Source organism: Lycium barbarum, chromosome 11 (assembly GCF_019175385.1).
Source record: "Lycium barbarum isolate Lr01 chromosome 11, ASM1917538v2, whole genome shotgun sequence".
Lineage (NCBI taxonomy): Eukaryota > Viridiplantae > Streptophyta > Magnoliopsida > Solanales > Solanaceae > Lycium > Lycium barbarum.
Genome location: NC_083347.1, coordinates 18,896,838 through 18,912,683, shown reverse-complemented (window position 1 = coordinate 18,912,683; position 15,846 = coordinate 18,896,838). Strand labels below are relative to the sequence as shown.

The following is a 15,846-nucleotide window of genomic DNA, read 5'->3' as shown; positions in this document are numbered from 1 at the left end:
TGCTGGTAATGGTGATGGAGGGAAGTAAGTTTTATTGGTGGAAGAACAAATAGAGAGAGAGGTAAAATGGGTTAAGGGTGCTGAGATGGTATTCACCTGACCACCTCATCAAATGTTAGTGCCACGTAAGATTGGATATTCACCTTGAACAAATTTAATGAAAGAGGGGTATATTTGAACCAATAGTATAATGACAGGATATATTTGAACCCAAACTATAACGAAGAGAAAAGGGGTATATTTGACCCTTTTCCAATAGTACAGGGGTATATATGAATCATTTAATAAATTGATAGAGGCAAAGAAATTTTTCACATTCTGACCAACTTCATTCTTAGGGTGTGTTCAGTACGAAGGAAAATGTTTTTTTCGAAAATGTATTCTTGAAAAATAAGTGGATTTGTTAATTATTTTCTCATGGTCGTTGGTGAGTGGAAAATCAAGAATTCACGTACTGATATTCCTATGTTTCCTCAAACAAACGAAATTAAATGACCACAAAAATTTCATATACTGCAAAGCATAGAAAAGGAACCAAGATATGTCAATTTTCATTGCATATCCATCAATTGCGCTATGAGTAGACACAATACATCACCTATTCAAGCCACTGCATTTCGAGCTAGTCTAGACATCTTCACATTGCACCCACCCAAAAAAAAAAAAAAAAGGGAAAAAGGCAAGCAAGTTCCTTTCGCAACCAAAATGTTGAGCCTTTCTGAAAAGTTAGTTAATACACACCATATGACCAGGTGACTATTCTCTCTGACATTTCTCTGATAGCAATCTGAAAAAAGAACATAGCTCATCTTAGAATGAGACTAATACCTAAGTTACTCGGACTCTTCGAAAGTGTTGCCGCACCCGTGTCAGATCCTCAAAATACACTACTTTTGGAGGATCCGACACGCACCTGACTACATTTTAGGAGAGTCCTAGTAACTTACTAATACTACACACAACAACTGTTCTGAAAGAAACCCATCTTTCATCAAACAAACAAAATCAGAAATAGTTATAAAACATTAAAAACCAAATTGGAATTTGAAGTTAAAAAATGAAAATGTGAGAATAACAATTGTTTTCAAAGCCTATCTAGCTATGTTCGTTCAACCAATTTGTGTATTCTATCGTTGTCGTTTGAATCGTTCCAACCGCACTTTGTGGAGATTTTGATTTTTTCCATGAATGCCTTAGCTAAAGTGTCACTTTGCACCAAATAATCAAAAGCGTCACCTACGAACTCTTCCTCATAACCTTCCATTGCCATAATTTCTTCATACAACCTTGTCACATCTAGTCGACTATCAGCAATCTTATTGATTGTTGCTGTCAATTCTCCGAGCTTTGTTGATATATCACCGACCACATCTTGCGCATTTTCCGACTTGCCTTGAGAAGTTTAATAAAACTACATCTTTTTCCTTGGATGGTCCTTCAATGTCAATATCATTGCCTTTCTCCGAACTACAATCCAAGCTTATATCATCAAATGACTTAGCACAATCACCCCTAGCTCGATCATTCTCACACACAAGAGACATTTCTTCAAACATATCAATCTTCTTATTGATGAGTTTATCATGAGTAGGACGTGCCCATAGAGCAATGATACAAAAAAAAAAAAAAAAAAAAAAAAAAAAAGAAGAAGAAACAAAGCAAATTGACTTGAGCTACAATTAAAAAAAGAAGAAGAGAAAAGCAAAAAACAAATAGCACGAAACTGGACAGATTCTAAAGACAGGTCAAAAGACAACAAGAGTTTGAAAACTGAGGAGAGTTCCAAAAATTACAAACTAGGCAAATCCTGGGACTTTTTATACGGTCGGTATTAATTTCAGAGGTGGATCTAGGATTTAAATTCTAGGGGTTCAATTTTAAGACTTTTAGTATCGAACACATTATATTTTTAAAGTTATGAGTTCATATATATTATTTATTACAATTTTCACTATTTTTTACACATAAATTTATACGCCGCGTCGAAAGTTACGGGTTCAATTGAACCCCCACTTGTTTTGCAAGATACGCCACTGGGTCTTATCACACTTCAATTGCAGCACAACAGTATCTAAATCAGTCACAGTCCCATAAAATCAAAAACCAAAAAACACTAGATTCTACTCTTTTTTTCTGCCAAACCAGTAGCATAAACTAAATCAGCAGCAATTCTGGACAGTCACAGCTGCATGACCCTTTCTACTGTGAACAGACTACACAAAGAACCAAATTCTAAACTCAATGAAGTTCTAGTTTGAATTAGCAGAAGCCACAAAGAATTCTAGCTAAACCGGTAAACGATTCAAGTCCCACAATCAACTGCAGATCAAATCTCAAACCCCCTAATGATCTTAAATGTTTTTTCAGGTTCTGCTTCTAATAACTTTTTGTCCTCTGAACATTATATATCTTCCAAGTCGTTTCTTCCTTATAAGAACTGCCTGGTTGTTTATGCGCTCAACTCGATAATGTACCCGCAGACTCACATGCATTAAGATCACAGAAAGTACATAGATACTAAACTACATTTATCCTACAAAACCATCAGAAGAAACCAGGTTAGAAAGACAACATTTCTAGACTAAAACACGTGTATCTGAATTTCAAGCCTGAGACAATGTAGTGATATAATACTTGTTTACTTCTCAATTAACCAAAAACTTAAAACTCTCCCCTTTCTTCTGTCACGATGCTTTTGTACAGAAATGCAACTTTTTCTAGTTCAAGTCTTAAGATGTATGGAGTAAGGAGCTTCCTCAAAATTCTCCTTTCCTCTTCATTGGTTGACAATAAACAAAATTCATCTCTTATCACCAGATAAAGGGAGCAGTCAAGCCAAAACCAACACATAGGATTAAAGAATCAGCATACCTGAATGTGGCTCTCCATACTCTGGGACTCGCAGTAATCATCTTCAAATTGTCATCCCATCCAAGACTACTTTAGTTTAGTAGAGTTTATATGGTATTCCATGTGCTACGTACTGTTTTAAGATGATTCTCCACATGTTTAGCTGAACAGTGTACTCCTAGTTGTTGATTAATGGCATCCGAAGCACAATTGAATGAAATGACCTTAAACTCATTAGTTGATTTATTTCCTTGCTTCACTTCATCAGCTAGGATCTCCATCATCAAATATTCCATTGGTTTTGTCCACCTAAGTTGTTTCTCTCCCTTTTTCTCCATTTGTTTACTATTACAAATAGAATTTAAAAGAAATCTGCAGCCATTGCCTGCATTATACAGATGACATTGTTCAATAAATACCACAGATTTGAAGGTTAACAGTTCAAATCTTTCACTGAATGTAACATAGCTAAATAAATGCACTTCCAGCTGCCATATTTACCAGTATAAAGCAGTAAGCTTGTGATATACAGCCATTTTAACACTAGAAAATAGCTATGGTAACAGCATCAACAGTGAAGCGATCACCAGATAAGGAGAACTTCAACCTAGAGGAGAACCCACAAACCATAAAGATGAAAGCAAGCACCAAATACAAAGCAAGCTGGCGAGGCAACGAAAAACCATATCGATGCAATAAAAGAGCCAGCAAGGTGACAGAAAAGAAAAGCAGTAACTTATGCTAAGCAGAACTATTACAAAAGTTCTATTGTTTTTAACACAATGAATGTTAGAAAAATTAAAAAGAGAAAAAGAGATTTTGAGTTAAGAAAAAATGGCTCAACAACCACAAGAACTTTCTAACATTCATTGTGTAATATTACTCTACTAACCGCAAGAATATATTCTCCTGCTGTAATCATACCAAGCCTAAAGTTCATTTGAGTACAATGGCAAATCACATGTACACAGACAACAAGAAGATATCTTTGAATAAATTTCAGATGTCATCATGAAATATGTTACACCAGAGGAAAGCATCATTTTAATGTTCTATCAGCCTCCGTTGATTTCCCAAAACAGGGTAAGGTCTGCTTACGGCAAATGATGTGAATATAGGAGTCGGAGAAATTTATGTTGGGCATTTGCGGAAGCATAAGGATGATGCGCACTCAAAATCTGGGTAACCGTGAGATCAAGGTGGACATAGTTGATGATCTGATGGCCGCATTCTGGAAAATCTTTTTGTCATTGAGATTGAGGAGGAAATTGTTAATGATCTAAGCTACTAACACTTATGAACCAGGCCATGTATTTCTCTAAAATATAAAGTTCGAAGTGCATAGATAAAAGCACACGACAAACACCTAAACCGACATGCTTGAATGTGGGAGGGCAATCAAATTAAAAAGGGCAACCCAGTGCACTATTAGAATTGTTTAAATACTACTATTCAAACACCATCCACAGGAAAATATTATATCCAAGGTAACTTCAAACATACATTTTTGAAACACTTAATAATTAGTCACCAAACTGAAAAGGAGACAACAACTGGAGGTGAGTGCAATCACCACGTTATTACAAGAGTGAGGGTGTGACCCAAGCTGGTGGAGAAATCAGGCTTATTGACAAACCAGGATAAAAAGATTCAATTTTTCCATCTTCAAGATTGTAAGCTGCAATCACCACGTTATTACAAGAGTGAGGGTGTGACCCAAGCTGGTGGAGAAATCGGGCTTATTGACAAACCAGGATAAAAAGATTCAATTTTTCCATCTTCAAGATTGTAAGCCCCCATATCTCTTCCACCACCACCTAGCTGATCAGTAAAATATATGTGATTAGCCTCGACTCCGGTAACCTTAGAGGAGTTGACGGAAGTTGCTGCACCACCGAGACCCAAAAAAATTGTTGAATCTCCCAAGTTGTTAATCTCCTCCTCCATCAGTTCACCTTTGATCACATTTAACTCGTAGACTTTAAATTTAACGGTCTCATATCCAGTCCTTTTATCAGGAATTCGGCTAACAAGTAATAGTGCACCGCATATCTCAATTAGGTAGAGCCAACCACACTCTCGAAATATACCATCTTGCAGCAAACGAAGCAGATGTGGCTCTATAATGTGTTCAGGAATGATGGAAGGCCTCTGGCCCAGAATGTCAAAAACCCAGACTTGGCAAATGTTATTATCCAAGACATAAAGTCGGCCCTTATAGTAAACCATATTGGAGACGTCATAAACATTACTACCATAGTCAATACACGTCCACTTGAGGTTAGCAGGTCGCCAGAAAGCTAAAAGGCATTCTAATGCACTATAGGAAATCACCAGTACATAATCTGATGTAAGAGAAGGGTTGGCAGATAAGATGGCATTAACAATTCTGTAACGGAATTTTTGTTCTTCGTCGTCTTCATCAAGAATACATAAATCCAATGAGGATTCATCTGGAGGAAGTTGAATTTGGGTACGGGAGAAAGGATGCAACAAGTTTATTTCCCCCGTACTTGACACGGTACAAAGCCATCCCTCTGTTGGAAAACAATCTCGCCCTCTCGCTTCTGGTAGAAATATGCACGAAACTTTCTTCTTGGAATGAGAGTAAAATTCTTGATAATCATCATCTTTGTCAGCCAACATAAGCAGCGGAACTTTGGGCAAAAGCACATCAAAGAGATCCTTGGAAGCAGCAGATCGCCAAAGAGGTACAAACAGCACAGAAATTAATGAAATCTTCTATCACTTTAACCCACTTGGCAAACAGCACGGAAAGTTGATTTATTTCCTTGCTTCACTTCATCAGCTAGGATCTCCATCATCAAATATTCCATTGGTTTTATCCGCCTAAATTGTTTCTCTCCCTTTTTCTCCATCTGTTTACTGTTACAGAAAAATTCAAACATAGAATTTAAAAGAAATCTGCAGCCATTGCCTGCGTTATACAGATGATATTATTCAATAAATACCACAGATTTGAAGGCTAACAGTTCAATCTTTCACTGAATGTACCATAGCTAAATAAATGCACTTCTAGCTGCCATATTTACTAGTATAAAACCGTAAGCTTATGATATATAGCCATTTTAACACCAGAAAATAGCAATGGTAACAGCACCAACGGTGAAGCACTCACCAGATAAAGAGAACTTCAACCTAGAGGAGAACCCACAAACCATGAAGATGGCAGCAAGTGCCAAATACAAAGCAAGCTGGCGAGGCAACGAAAAACCATATCGATGCAATAAAAGAGCAAGCAAGATGACAGAAAAGAAAAGCTTTAACTTATGCTAAGCAGAGCTTATACAAGAACATATTCTTTGTGTAATCCGAGACTGAGGTTCATATGAACAAATTTCACATGTCATCATGAAATATATTACAAAAGTTCTAGTGCGTTTTACACAATAAATGTTAGAAAAATTAAAACGAGAAAAAGAGATTTTGAGTTAAGAAAAAATGGCTCAACAACCACAAGAACATTCTTTCTAACATTCGTTGTGTAATATTACTCTCCTAACCACAAGAACATATTCTCCTGCTGTAATCATACCTAGCCTAAAGTTCATTTGGAGTACAATGGCAAATCACATGTACATAGACAACCAGAAGATATCTTTGCATAAATTTCAGATGTCATCATGAAATATATTACACCAGAGGAAAGCATCATTTTAATGTTCTATCAACCTCCGTTGATTTCCCAAAACAGGGTAAGGTCTGCTTACTGCAAATGATGGGAATATAGGAGTAGGAGAAATTTATGTTGAGCATTTGCGGAAGCATAAGGATGCTGCGCACTGAAAATCTGAGTAACCATGAGATCAAGGTGGACATTATTGATGATCTAATGGCCGCATTCTTTGAAAATCTGTTTGTCATTGAGATTGAGTAGGAAATCGTTAACGATATAAGTTACTACACTTATGAACCAGGCCATGTATTTCTCTTAATTATAATGTTCGAAGTACATACACAAAAGCACACGACAAACAACTAAAACGGCATGCTGAAGTGTGGGTGGGTAATCAAATTAAAGAGTTAATAATATTTGCACTCCCAGAAAGCGCAACTAGAATTGATTAAATACTACAATTCAAACACCATCCATAGGAAAATATTACTATATCCAAGGTAACTTCAAACATACAATTCTGAAACACTTAATAATTAATCACCAAACTGAAAAGGAGCAACAACTGCAGGTGAGTGCAATCACCACATTATTACAAGAGTGAAGGTGTGACCCAAGCTGGTGGAGATATAGGGCTTATTGACAAACCAGGATAAAAAGATTCAATTTTTCCGTTTTCAAGATTGTAAGCCCCCATATCCCTTCCACCACCACCTTCCCCCGTGACGAGCCTTTTTGGGTAATAAAACTGATCAGTAAAGTATATGTGATTAGCCTTGACTCCAGTAAACTTAGTGGAGTCGACGGAACTTGCTGCACCACCAAGACCCAAAAAAATTGTTGAATCTCCCAAGTTGTTAATCTCCTCCTCCATCAGTTCACCTTTGATTACATCTAACTTGTAGACTTTAAATTTAACGGTCTCAAACGTAGCCCTTTCATCAATAAATCGGGAAACAAGTAATACTGCACCGCATACCTCGACTAAGTAGAACCAACTAATCTCTCGAAATATACCAGCTTGCAGCGAAGGAAGCAGATGTAGCTCTATAATGGGTTGAAGAATGATGGAAGACCTCAGCCCCAGAATGTCAAAAACCCAGACTTCGCAAGAGTGAACATCCGCGGCATAAAATCGGCCATTATTGTAAATCATACTGGAGACCAGACAAACATTACTACCATAGATAATACAAGTCCACTTGAGGTCACCAGGTCGCCAAAAAGCTAAAAGGCATTCTAATGCACGATAGGAAACCACCAGTGCATAATCTGATGTGTGAGAAGGGTTGGCAGATAAGACGGCGTTGACAATTCTGTAACCGGGTATTTCGTCTTCGTGGTTTGGATCAGGAATACATAAATCCAATAAGGATTCTTCTGGAGGAAGTTGAATTTGGGTACGGGAGAAAGGATGCAACAAGTTCATTTCCCCCGTATTTGACACGGTAAAGAGCCATCCCTCTGTTGGAAAACAGTCTCGTCCTCTCGCTTCAGGTAGAAATATGCGTGAAACTTTCTTCTTGGAAAGAGAGTAGAATTCTCGATAGTCATCATCTTTGTCAGCCAACATAAGCAGCGGAACTTGGGGCGAAAGCACATCAAAGAGATCCTTGGAAGCAGCAGCTCGCCAAGAGGTACAAACAGCACGGAAGGTAATGAAATCTTCCATCACCTTAACCCGCTTTGCAATCCGACCGATGAGATCGCCCGGCAGTTCTGCCCAGTTCACCATACGTTCTGGATTTCGGGATTTAGGGTTAATGAACAAGTAGATACAAAGTAGCCAGTGATGTAAAGCAGCTTCCAGTCAACTTCGTACCTATCTACCGGTAAAAGGCCAAATATACCCTCTATTTTGTCTTATTACCTAAGTTTATCTTGGTTACCCATTGTGGCTAAATGCATCCCCATCGTCTGACACTTAATTTAGGAAGATTTGGATTTTCCATTCAAATAGGGTACGAAAAAGGCTCAAATATGTCATCGAACTATTAGAAAAGGCTTATTCATGTCACTTGTTAATAGTTGGGCTCAAAAATGCCACCGCTGTTACCATTTTGGGTCATATATGCCATTATCATTAACAGAACTCTACTACTACCAGATTTTGCCACGTGGCATTATCTAAACCCTTCATTTTACGAGTGGCATATATGAGCCATTTTGTAGTTCAGTAGCATATTTGAGCCTTTTCCCAATTCCTATATAAACCTCAATCTTTTCTAATTTTATGTAACAAGCTTATAAGGACAAGTTTGTCCCTTATATTAATAATATTATTATTTAAATAGAAAAACTGTGTTCTATTATTTAATTGAACTAGTTTCTGGGCACGTGTGTTACACGTGTATACCTTGCTAATAAACATACTTTTATAGAATTATATAAATATAATGTAATCCTATTTTAAGGTATAAAAAAACTAATTATATGACAAAATTCTGTCCACATAAGTTGTTAGATGTCTTATTGCGATTTTTGACTTTGCCTGCCTCCAACTATTAAGGTGTTCGGTTCTTCTTTCTTTTGTGATAAGCTTATTAAAAATAAATTAAATGACAAGGTTATGATAATAATCTCTTCATCTCTTCTAAATTTAGATTATTTAAACTTGATATGTAATTGTTAAGTATCGCCATAAGAATTTCTTGAATTTAATGTTACATTAAAGAGTATAATGATGGTTAGTAATAAAAGAATTTATACCTATTAATTAGTGTTACACAAATTTTACAGGTGTGTTCACTTGGAAGAGTAAAATGATTGTCCAATTTTACATGAATATTTTATTTATCAACTTCTTACTTGATAAGTTGTAAAACTTGGAGAACTTTCTTTCTATGATATAAGATTATTGCACTAATTTTATAGCCATTCAATTTAATTAAATAAGAGAGCATAATTTTTCTATTTAAATAATAATGTTATTAATATAAGGGACAAAATTTGTCCTTATAAGTTTGTTACATAAAATTAGAAAAGATTGAGGTTTATATAGGAATTGGGAAAAGGCTCAAATATGCCACTGAACTACAAAATGACTCATATATGCCACTCGTAAAATGAAGGGTTTAGATAATGCCACGTGGCAAAATCTGGTAGTAGTAGAGTTCTGTTAGTGATAATGGCATATATGACCCAAAATGGTAACGGCGGTGGCATTTTTGAGCCCAACTATTAACGAGTGGCATGAATGAGCCTTTTCTGATAGTTCGATGGCATATTTGAGCCTTTTCCGAATAGGGTATAAGGGTTTAGTTTGAAGACGACCGTGGCTTATTTAGCCTGAGAATAAAGTTAACTAATAAAAATAAAGTAGATTATATTTGACTTTGGACAAAAGTGTAAATATACTCCTTCATCTTGCGATTTAGAACAAATATATTTCTCGTTAAAAAAGTGGTGTTTATTATCCCTCCCATTACATAATAGTGCAAATATATCATTTCGCTGACATATTCTTTTTAAGAAATTATTTAGCTTATTTTTTAATTAATAAAATATCAAAAAAAAAAGGATCAAATTTGCTCTTCTACTGTGTGAAAAGGATCCAATATACCCTCTGTTGTAATATCGGCACAAATATACTCCTGTTGTTAGTGAAATTGTCCAAATATATCCTTCATCCGTTAAAATTGTTCAAGGTAGACACCCAATCCCCATATGACACTAACTTTGATGAGGTGGACGCCATGTGACATGTCATCTCACCGCCCAACTCATTTTACCCCTCCCTCCACTAGCACCTCCTCTCCCTCCACCACCATTGCCACCATTAACCCACTTTTCGATAATTTTCCATAACTTAAACCCCTTAATTAATGTTATAACCCGAATTTGTGATTGTAGGCTAGTTGACCATTCCCCTTTTTTCTTTCTGTTTTTCTTTGAAACTTGATGCAGTTGTCTTTATGACTAACGTAATCATTTACTTTCTGCGGAAAAGATATACCACATAATTTTCTACCTAAATTAGCTCTAAAGAGTGCACACAACTTAACTTTCACTAAACAGTATAGGCAAAATACATCAGAGCACACTTAAACTATACCCAAAATGTCTAGTTCACACTCAAACTATATAGACGATCTATTACATACCTAAATATTTTAAAAGTGAATTTAATAACGGCCTAATACACATACAACCAGTTGCACAAAGGGGAGGTGTTACACACTTGCCGCCGCATCAATGCCACATCAGCGCCACATTAGAAATCTGCTAAATTTTAATTTTATATTCTTTTCCTTTTCTTTATTCATTTGATTTTCTTTTGTTAATTATATTTACACTAATCAATCCCTAATTAAACATTAAAATCCTCGAATAATTAACTCCTTCATCACTAAATCATCCCACCGTTAAACCACCATTGCCGCCAGCCCGCCACCAACCAAATCCACCACCGAAATAATTTACAAATAATTATCGATGATCTTTAACAATGTAATATTAAGAACAGGTTAAAGTGAGAGAAAAATAAAAGAGACTGAAGGTTGAATGGAAAAAATGGAAGCTTGCCGGAAAAATTTCCGGCCAAGATCTGTTAATACTAAATTTATTTGATGAAGATGCAGATTCTTGTCCTACAAATCTTATAGGAAGAATAATCCAAATCATAATTCAAGAATCTTTTTAGAAACAAAAAAAATAATGAAAAGACAAAATGCGTCAGTACGAAAGATGTACCAAGTATGTAAGGCGGTAAGCATAAACATAACATAAGCATAAGAGATATAAATAACATGGGAAGAGATCAAATATTCCTTTGGTTTTGTTCAACTAAAATGTTTCTGCCCCTTTTTCCCCATTTGTTTACTGTTACAGAAAAATTCAAACATAGAATTTAGAAGAAATCTGCAGCCATTGCCTGCATTATACAGATGATATTGTTCAATAAATACCACAGATTTGAAGGTTAACAATTCAAATCTTTCACTGAATGTACCATAGCTAAATGGCACAATACATAAACAGGCCCTCAAACTTGGCCTCAGCTGACAAGTATGCCCTCCAACTTTGGGTGTGCACAAGTAGGCACCTCAACTTGTATAAAGTTGAACACATAAACACAAATGCTGACGTGACACTGACATGGCACATAAGTTTGGAGGTGTCTAGATGACCATTTTGTAAGTTGGAGTGTTCAGCTGATAAAAGTGGAGCCAAGTTGAGGTGCCTACTTGTGTACACACTAAATTGGAGGGCATAATTATCAGCTGAAGCCAAGTTTGAAGGCTTGTTTATGTATTATGCCTAGCTAAATAAATGCACTTCTAGCTACCATATTTACCAGTATAAAGCAGTAAAGCTTGTGATATACAACCATTTTAACACCAGAAATAAGCAATGGTAACAGCATCAACTGTGAAGCAATCACCAGATAAAGAGAACTTCAACCAAGAGGAGAACCCACAAACCATAAAGATGGCAGCAAGTACCAAATACAAAGCAAGCCGGCAAGGCAACGAAAACCATATCGATGCAATAAAAGAGCCAGTGAGGTGACAGAAAAGAAAAGCAGCAACTTATGCTAAGCAGAACTTAAACAAGAACATATTCTTTGTGTAATCATACCGAGACTGAGGTTCATTTGAACAAATTTCAGATGTCGTCATGAAATATATTACAAAAGTTCTAGTGTGTTTTACACAATGAATGTTAGAAAAATTAAAAAGAGAAATACAAATTTTGAGTTAAGAAAAAATGGCTCAACAACCACAAGAACATTCTTTCTAACATTCATTGTGTAATATTACTCTACTAACCACAAGAATATATTCTTCTGCTGTAATCATGCCAAGCCTAAAGTTCATTTGCAGTACAATGGCAAATCACATGTACACAGACAACCAGAAGATATCTTTGAATAAATTTCAGATGTCATCATGAAATATATTACACCAGAGGAAAGCATCATTTAAACGTTCTATCAACCTCCGTTGATTTCCCAGAACAGGGTAAGGTCTGCTTACTGCAAATGATGTGAATATAGGAGTCGGAGAAATTTATGTTGAGCATTTGTGGAAGCATAAGGATGCTGCGCACTGAAAATCTGTGTAACCATGAGATCAAGGTGGACATTGTTGATGATCTGATGGCAGCATTCTAGAAAATCTGTTTGTCATTGAGATTGAGAAGGAAATCGTTAATGATATAAGCTACTAAACTGATGAACCAGGTCATGAATTTCTCTTAATTATAAAGTTTGACGTAGATGGATAAAAGCACACAACAAACACCTAAACCGACATGCTCGAATGTGGGAGGGCAATCAAATTAAAAGGGCAACCCGGTGCACTACTAGAATTGATTAAAGACTGCAATTCAAACACCATCCATAGGATAATATTATATCCAAGGTAACTTCAAACATACAATTCTGGAACACTTAATAATTAATCACCAAACTGAAAAGGAGACAACAACTGGAGGTGAGTGCAATCACCACATTATTATAAGAGTGAAGGTGTGACCCAAGCAGGTGGAGAAATCGGGCTTATTGACAAACCAGGATAAAAAGATTCAATTTTTCCGTCTTCAAGATTGTAAGCCCCCATATCCCTTCCACCACCATCTTCCCCCGTGACGAGCCTTTTTTGGTAATACAACTGATCAGTAAAGTATATGTGATTAGCCTTGACTCCGGTAAACTTAGAGGAGTCGACGAAACTTGCTGCACCACCAAGACCCAAAAAAATTGTTGGATCTCCCAAGGTGTTAATCTCCTCCTCGGCTCCTCCATCAGTTCACCTTTGATTACATCTAACTTGAAGACTTTAAATTTAACGGTCTCAAACGCAGCCCTTTCATAAAAAAATCCGCAAACAAGTAATAGTGCATACCTCGACTAGGTAGAACCAATCACTCTCTCGAAATATACCATCTTGCAGCGAACGAAGCAGATGTGGCTCTATAATGGGTTGAAGAATGATGGAAGGCGCTCAAAGTCACTAATAGATAGGATGAAGATGACATAGCCCTGATTACAAGAATCTTCAAGAAGTTCCTAAAAAGAGAGAAATCTGAAGATTGCAACTACAAGCACCAAGCCAATCAAGAAGGGTATAACTGGTGTTAGAAATAGGTTCACTTGGGCTTTGCCTGAATGGACAAAGAAAGAGCTGATATATCCGATGGTTAAAGGAAAAGGACCCAAGCTTGCTTGGGTGCCTAAACCTACCCTTGAATATTTTTGCAGGTAAGAAGAGTAGAAGAGCAAGCTTTAATGACCTAAGAATAGTGCTTGCTCAAGTCAAAAAGGGAATCAGAAAATTAATTCTCCTAACTCTTAGAAAAAGGAAAAGAATGGTAATGCAAAAGAAATTTCATTTAGTCCACTTAAGTGAGAAAGAAATCAGACAGGGGTACCTTAGATGAAACAAGTAAATGACCATGGTTCACCACTGAAAAATTAGCAAAACACTCTAAGCAGGACTTCAAGTGAAAATCAAAGATGAAGAAAACACCTCCTATGAAGAAAGAATACTTCTCAAAGACACAGGGAACATCTTATGTAAGCCACTATGGAACCAATGAACAAGCTACAAATGATGAGATTATGTGAAAAAGCAAAAGCTATAATAAGGGAGAAAGTAATTGTTGACAAGAGCAAAATGGAGGATCAACAAATTGTTATTACCCATGTGTCCATCAAGCAGGTGCAGGAACCAGTTCCCCAAAATAAAGGAAATGGTCAGCTGAAATAGGTATTGTCCACTCCTGAGATTAAGGGCTAAAATTCAGGATCCCAAAGGAAGCAAAACCAGAAGACATAATTCTTGGTAAAGGCAAATACATGTGGTCAGGTTTTGTAATATGCTTAGCATATGTTACGGCCAAAACTAAGGAGTCTAGCATGCTCCTTCCCTGGGAAATAGAAATAAATGTCAATATTGCTAGATCTCCAACTTAGCACAAAGTGGCATGACACACTAAGGGGGGTTAGATTAATCCCAGTGGCTGACTAAATTGAAGAAGTCTTCCCAAATAGCTTATAAAATAAACAATTATGTTGATGTTGGCAATGATTAAAGATGCACATAGGTTTCTCAAATTTGGTTAGGAAGGTTGTCTCAAACTGTGTAATTCTTCAAGTAATCAAAATATTTTACTTAGTCTTGTACATTTGGTTGTACGTCTATACCATAATAGATTCATGATCTTTTTAAAGTCTAATATTATGATTGTCACAGAAGCAAGCCTAAAATCAAAGATTGCATATGGTTAGCAAATGCTTCAGGTATGTATTATTTTTCCTACAGTCAATTATATGCTCAGATCATGGAACAACTTGGACAACCTGTTCTCCCTATCCTAGTCTAGCCTAGCAATCATTAAGCGTGTATTGAGAAGAGAAAAGTGAGTTATGATGATAATCTTGAAAAACTACCACTATCAAATCACGCTCTTCCCAAAAGGACTCTCCAATTACCCTTTTCATCACTATTTAGATCGGCTACAACTCATCTAAGTCTCATTCATTACACTCTCTCACCACGGAACCAAATTGAAAAAAAAAAGTCTTATTCCTCTTCAGGTTCTGATCAACCTCCTTCTTCCGAACACTCCATTGATTCCTCAAAACGAGATTATACTTTTCACTTCACTCTTATTAACCCACTTTTCCCTATTATATGGATATATACACAAACTGAAAAAGCGAAAGAAGAAAGAAAACGGGTTGGAGCTCATAGGAAGGGGGAATACATTAAAAACCCTAAAACAAGGGAAAATATGGGGAAGATTAGTAATACAAGAACTCCTCGAGAAAATAAGTTGTTTGACACCGCTAGCTCGTCTCAAAATGATACAATTGGGTATTACAAAAAATGAGCTATGGGGACATTAGGGTTCATGGGGAAGTATGGAAGGTTGAAGCAGATAAGAACCCTCCACCATCTAGGAAAAAGATCAATACGGATCTTGGTCCTCATGGAAAAAACAGGGTAAAGACGGAGATCTACCCAAGATAAGGGACCAATTCAAATGAAGATTAGAGGGAGCTAGACGAAGAGATATCCTCTCATTCTAAGTTTCTAACCAACGTCATTCTGCACTTCCTAGCTAGAACCCCCTAAGACTTAGATTGTAACCTCCTAATTGGTCACATTCACTTTCCAAGTGATTAGATTCTCTCTAATTTTATCCATGTATAAATCCTAGAATGTAGTTCCAATCATTTGTTATGTATGAATGGACTCTAAGGGACTTGAATTGTACTTGTTGAAGTTAATGAAAAAAAGCTATTTCATATCTTACAAATTAGTGCCTCATTAATGTGATGTGATTTTTTTTTTTTTTTGACTTAAATAAGTAAATGTTCTTATTTTGTGAACATGCGATAGCCCCAGTGG

General features: G+C 36.4%; 2 protein-coding genes across 5 annotated transcripts; both read right to left on the bottom strand.

Annotated features, from left to right (window-relative positions):
• Window positions 1-968: 968 nt before the first annotated feature.
• LOC132616976 (uncharacterized) lies at window positions 969-15,605 on the bottom strand. 4 transcript variants are annotated; one of them, XM_060331794.1, is made up of 4 exons: window positions 12,939-15,605; window positions 4,354-5,736; window positions 2,872-3,235; window positions 969-1,467 (listed from the first exon to the last, which is right to left on the bottom strand). In XM_060331794.1, the coding sequence occupies exon 2, from the start codon at window positions 5,494-5,496 to the stop codon at window positions 4,546-4,548; it is 951 nt and encodes a 316-aa protein (XP_060187777.1). In that variant the 5' UTR covers window positions 5,497-5,736; window positions 12,939-15,605; the 3' UTR covers window positions 969-1,467; window positions 2,872-3,235; window positions 4,354-4,545. The 4 variants fall into 4 exon arrangements, with proteins under 4 accessions (XP_060187777.1, XP_060187779.1, XP_060187781.1 ...); XM_060331796.1 differs by having other exon boundaries at window positions 13,336-15,605; XM_060331798.1 differs by having other exon boundaries at window positions 14,133-15,605.
• Window positions 5,601-8,222, bottom strand: LOC132619512 (F-box protein At2g26160-like). Its single transcript, XM_060334398.1, has 3 exons — window positions 7,101-8,222; window positions 5,947-6,065; window positions 5,601-5,736 (listed from the first exon to the last, which is right to left on the bottom strand). Exons 1-3 carry the CDS (start codon window positions 8,220-8,222, stop codon window positions 5,601-5,603), a joined length of 1,377 nt encoding a protein of 458 aa, XP_060190381.1.
• Window positions 15,606-15,846: the final 241 nt, after the last annotated feature.

What these genes read in the sequence shown, in the direction of transcription:
- LOC132616976 (XM_060331794.1), bottom strand. Translation starts at nt 5,496, where the DNA reads ATGTTGGCTGACAAAGATGATGATTATCAAGAATTTTACTCTCATTCC.
- LOC132619512 (XM_060334398.1), bottom strand. Translation starts at nt 8,222, where the DNA reads ATGGTGAACTGGGCAGAACTGCCGGGCGATCTCATCGGTCGGATTGCA. An exon ending in CTATATCTCCACCAGCTTGG is followed by an intron (nt 6,066 to 7,100) that starts GTCACACCTTCA and finishes TTGCCTCGCCAG; the next exon opens with CTTGCTTTGTATTTGGCACT. An exon ending in GTTACCATTGCTATTTTCTG is followed by an intron (nt 5,737 to 5,946) that starts GTGTTAAAATGG and finishes TTTCTGTAACAG; the next exon opens with TAAACAGATGGAGAAAAAGG.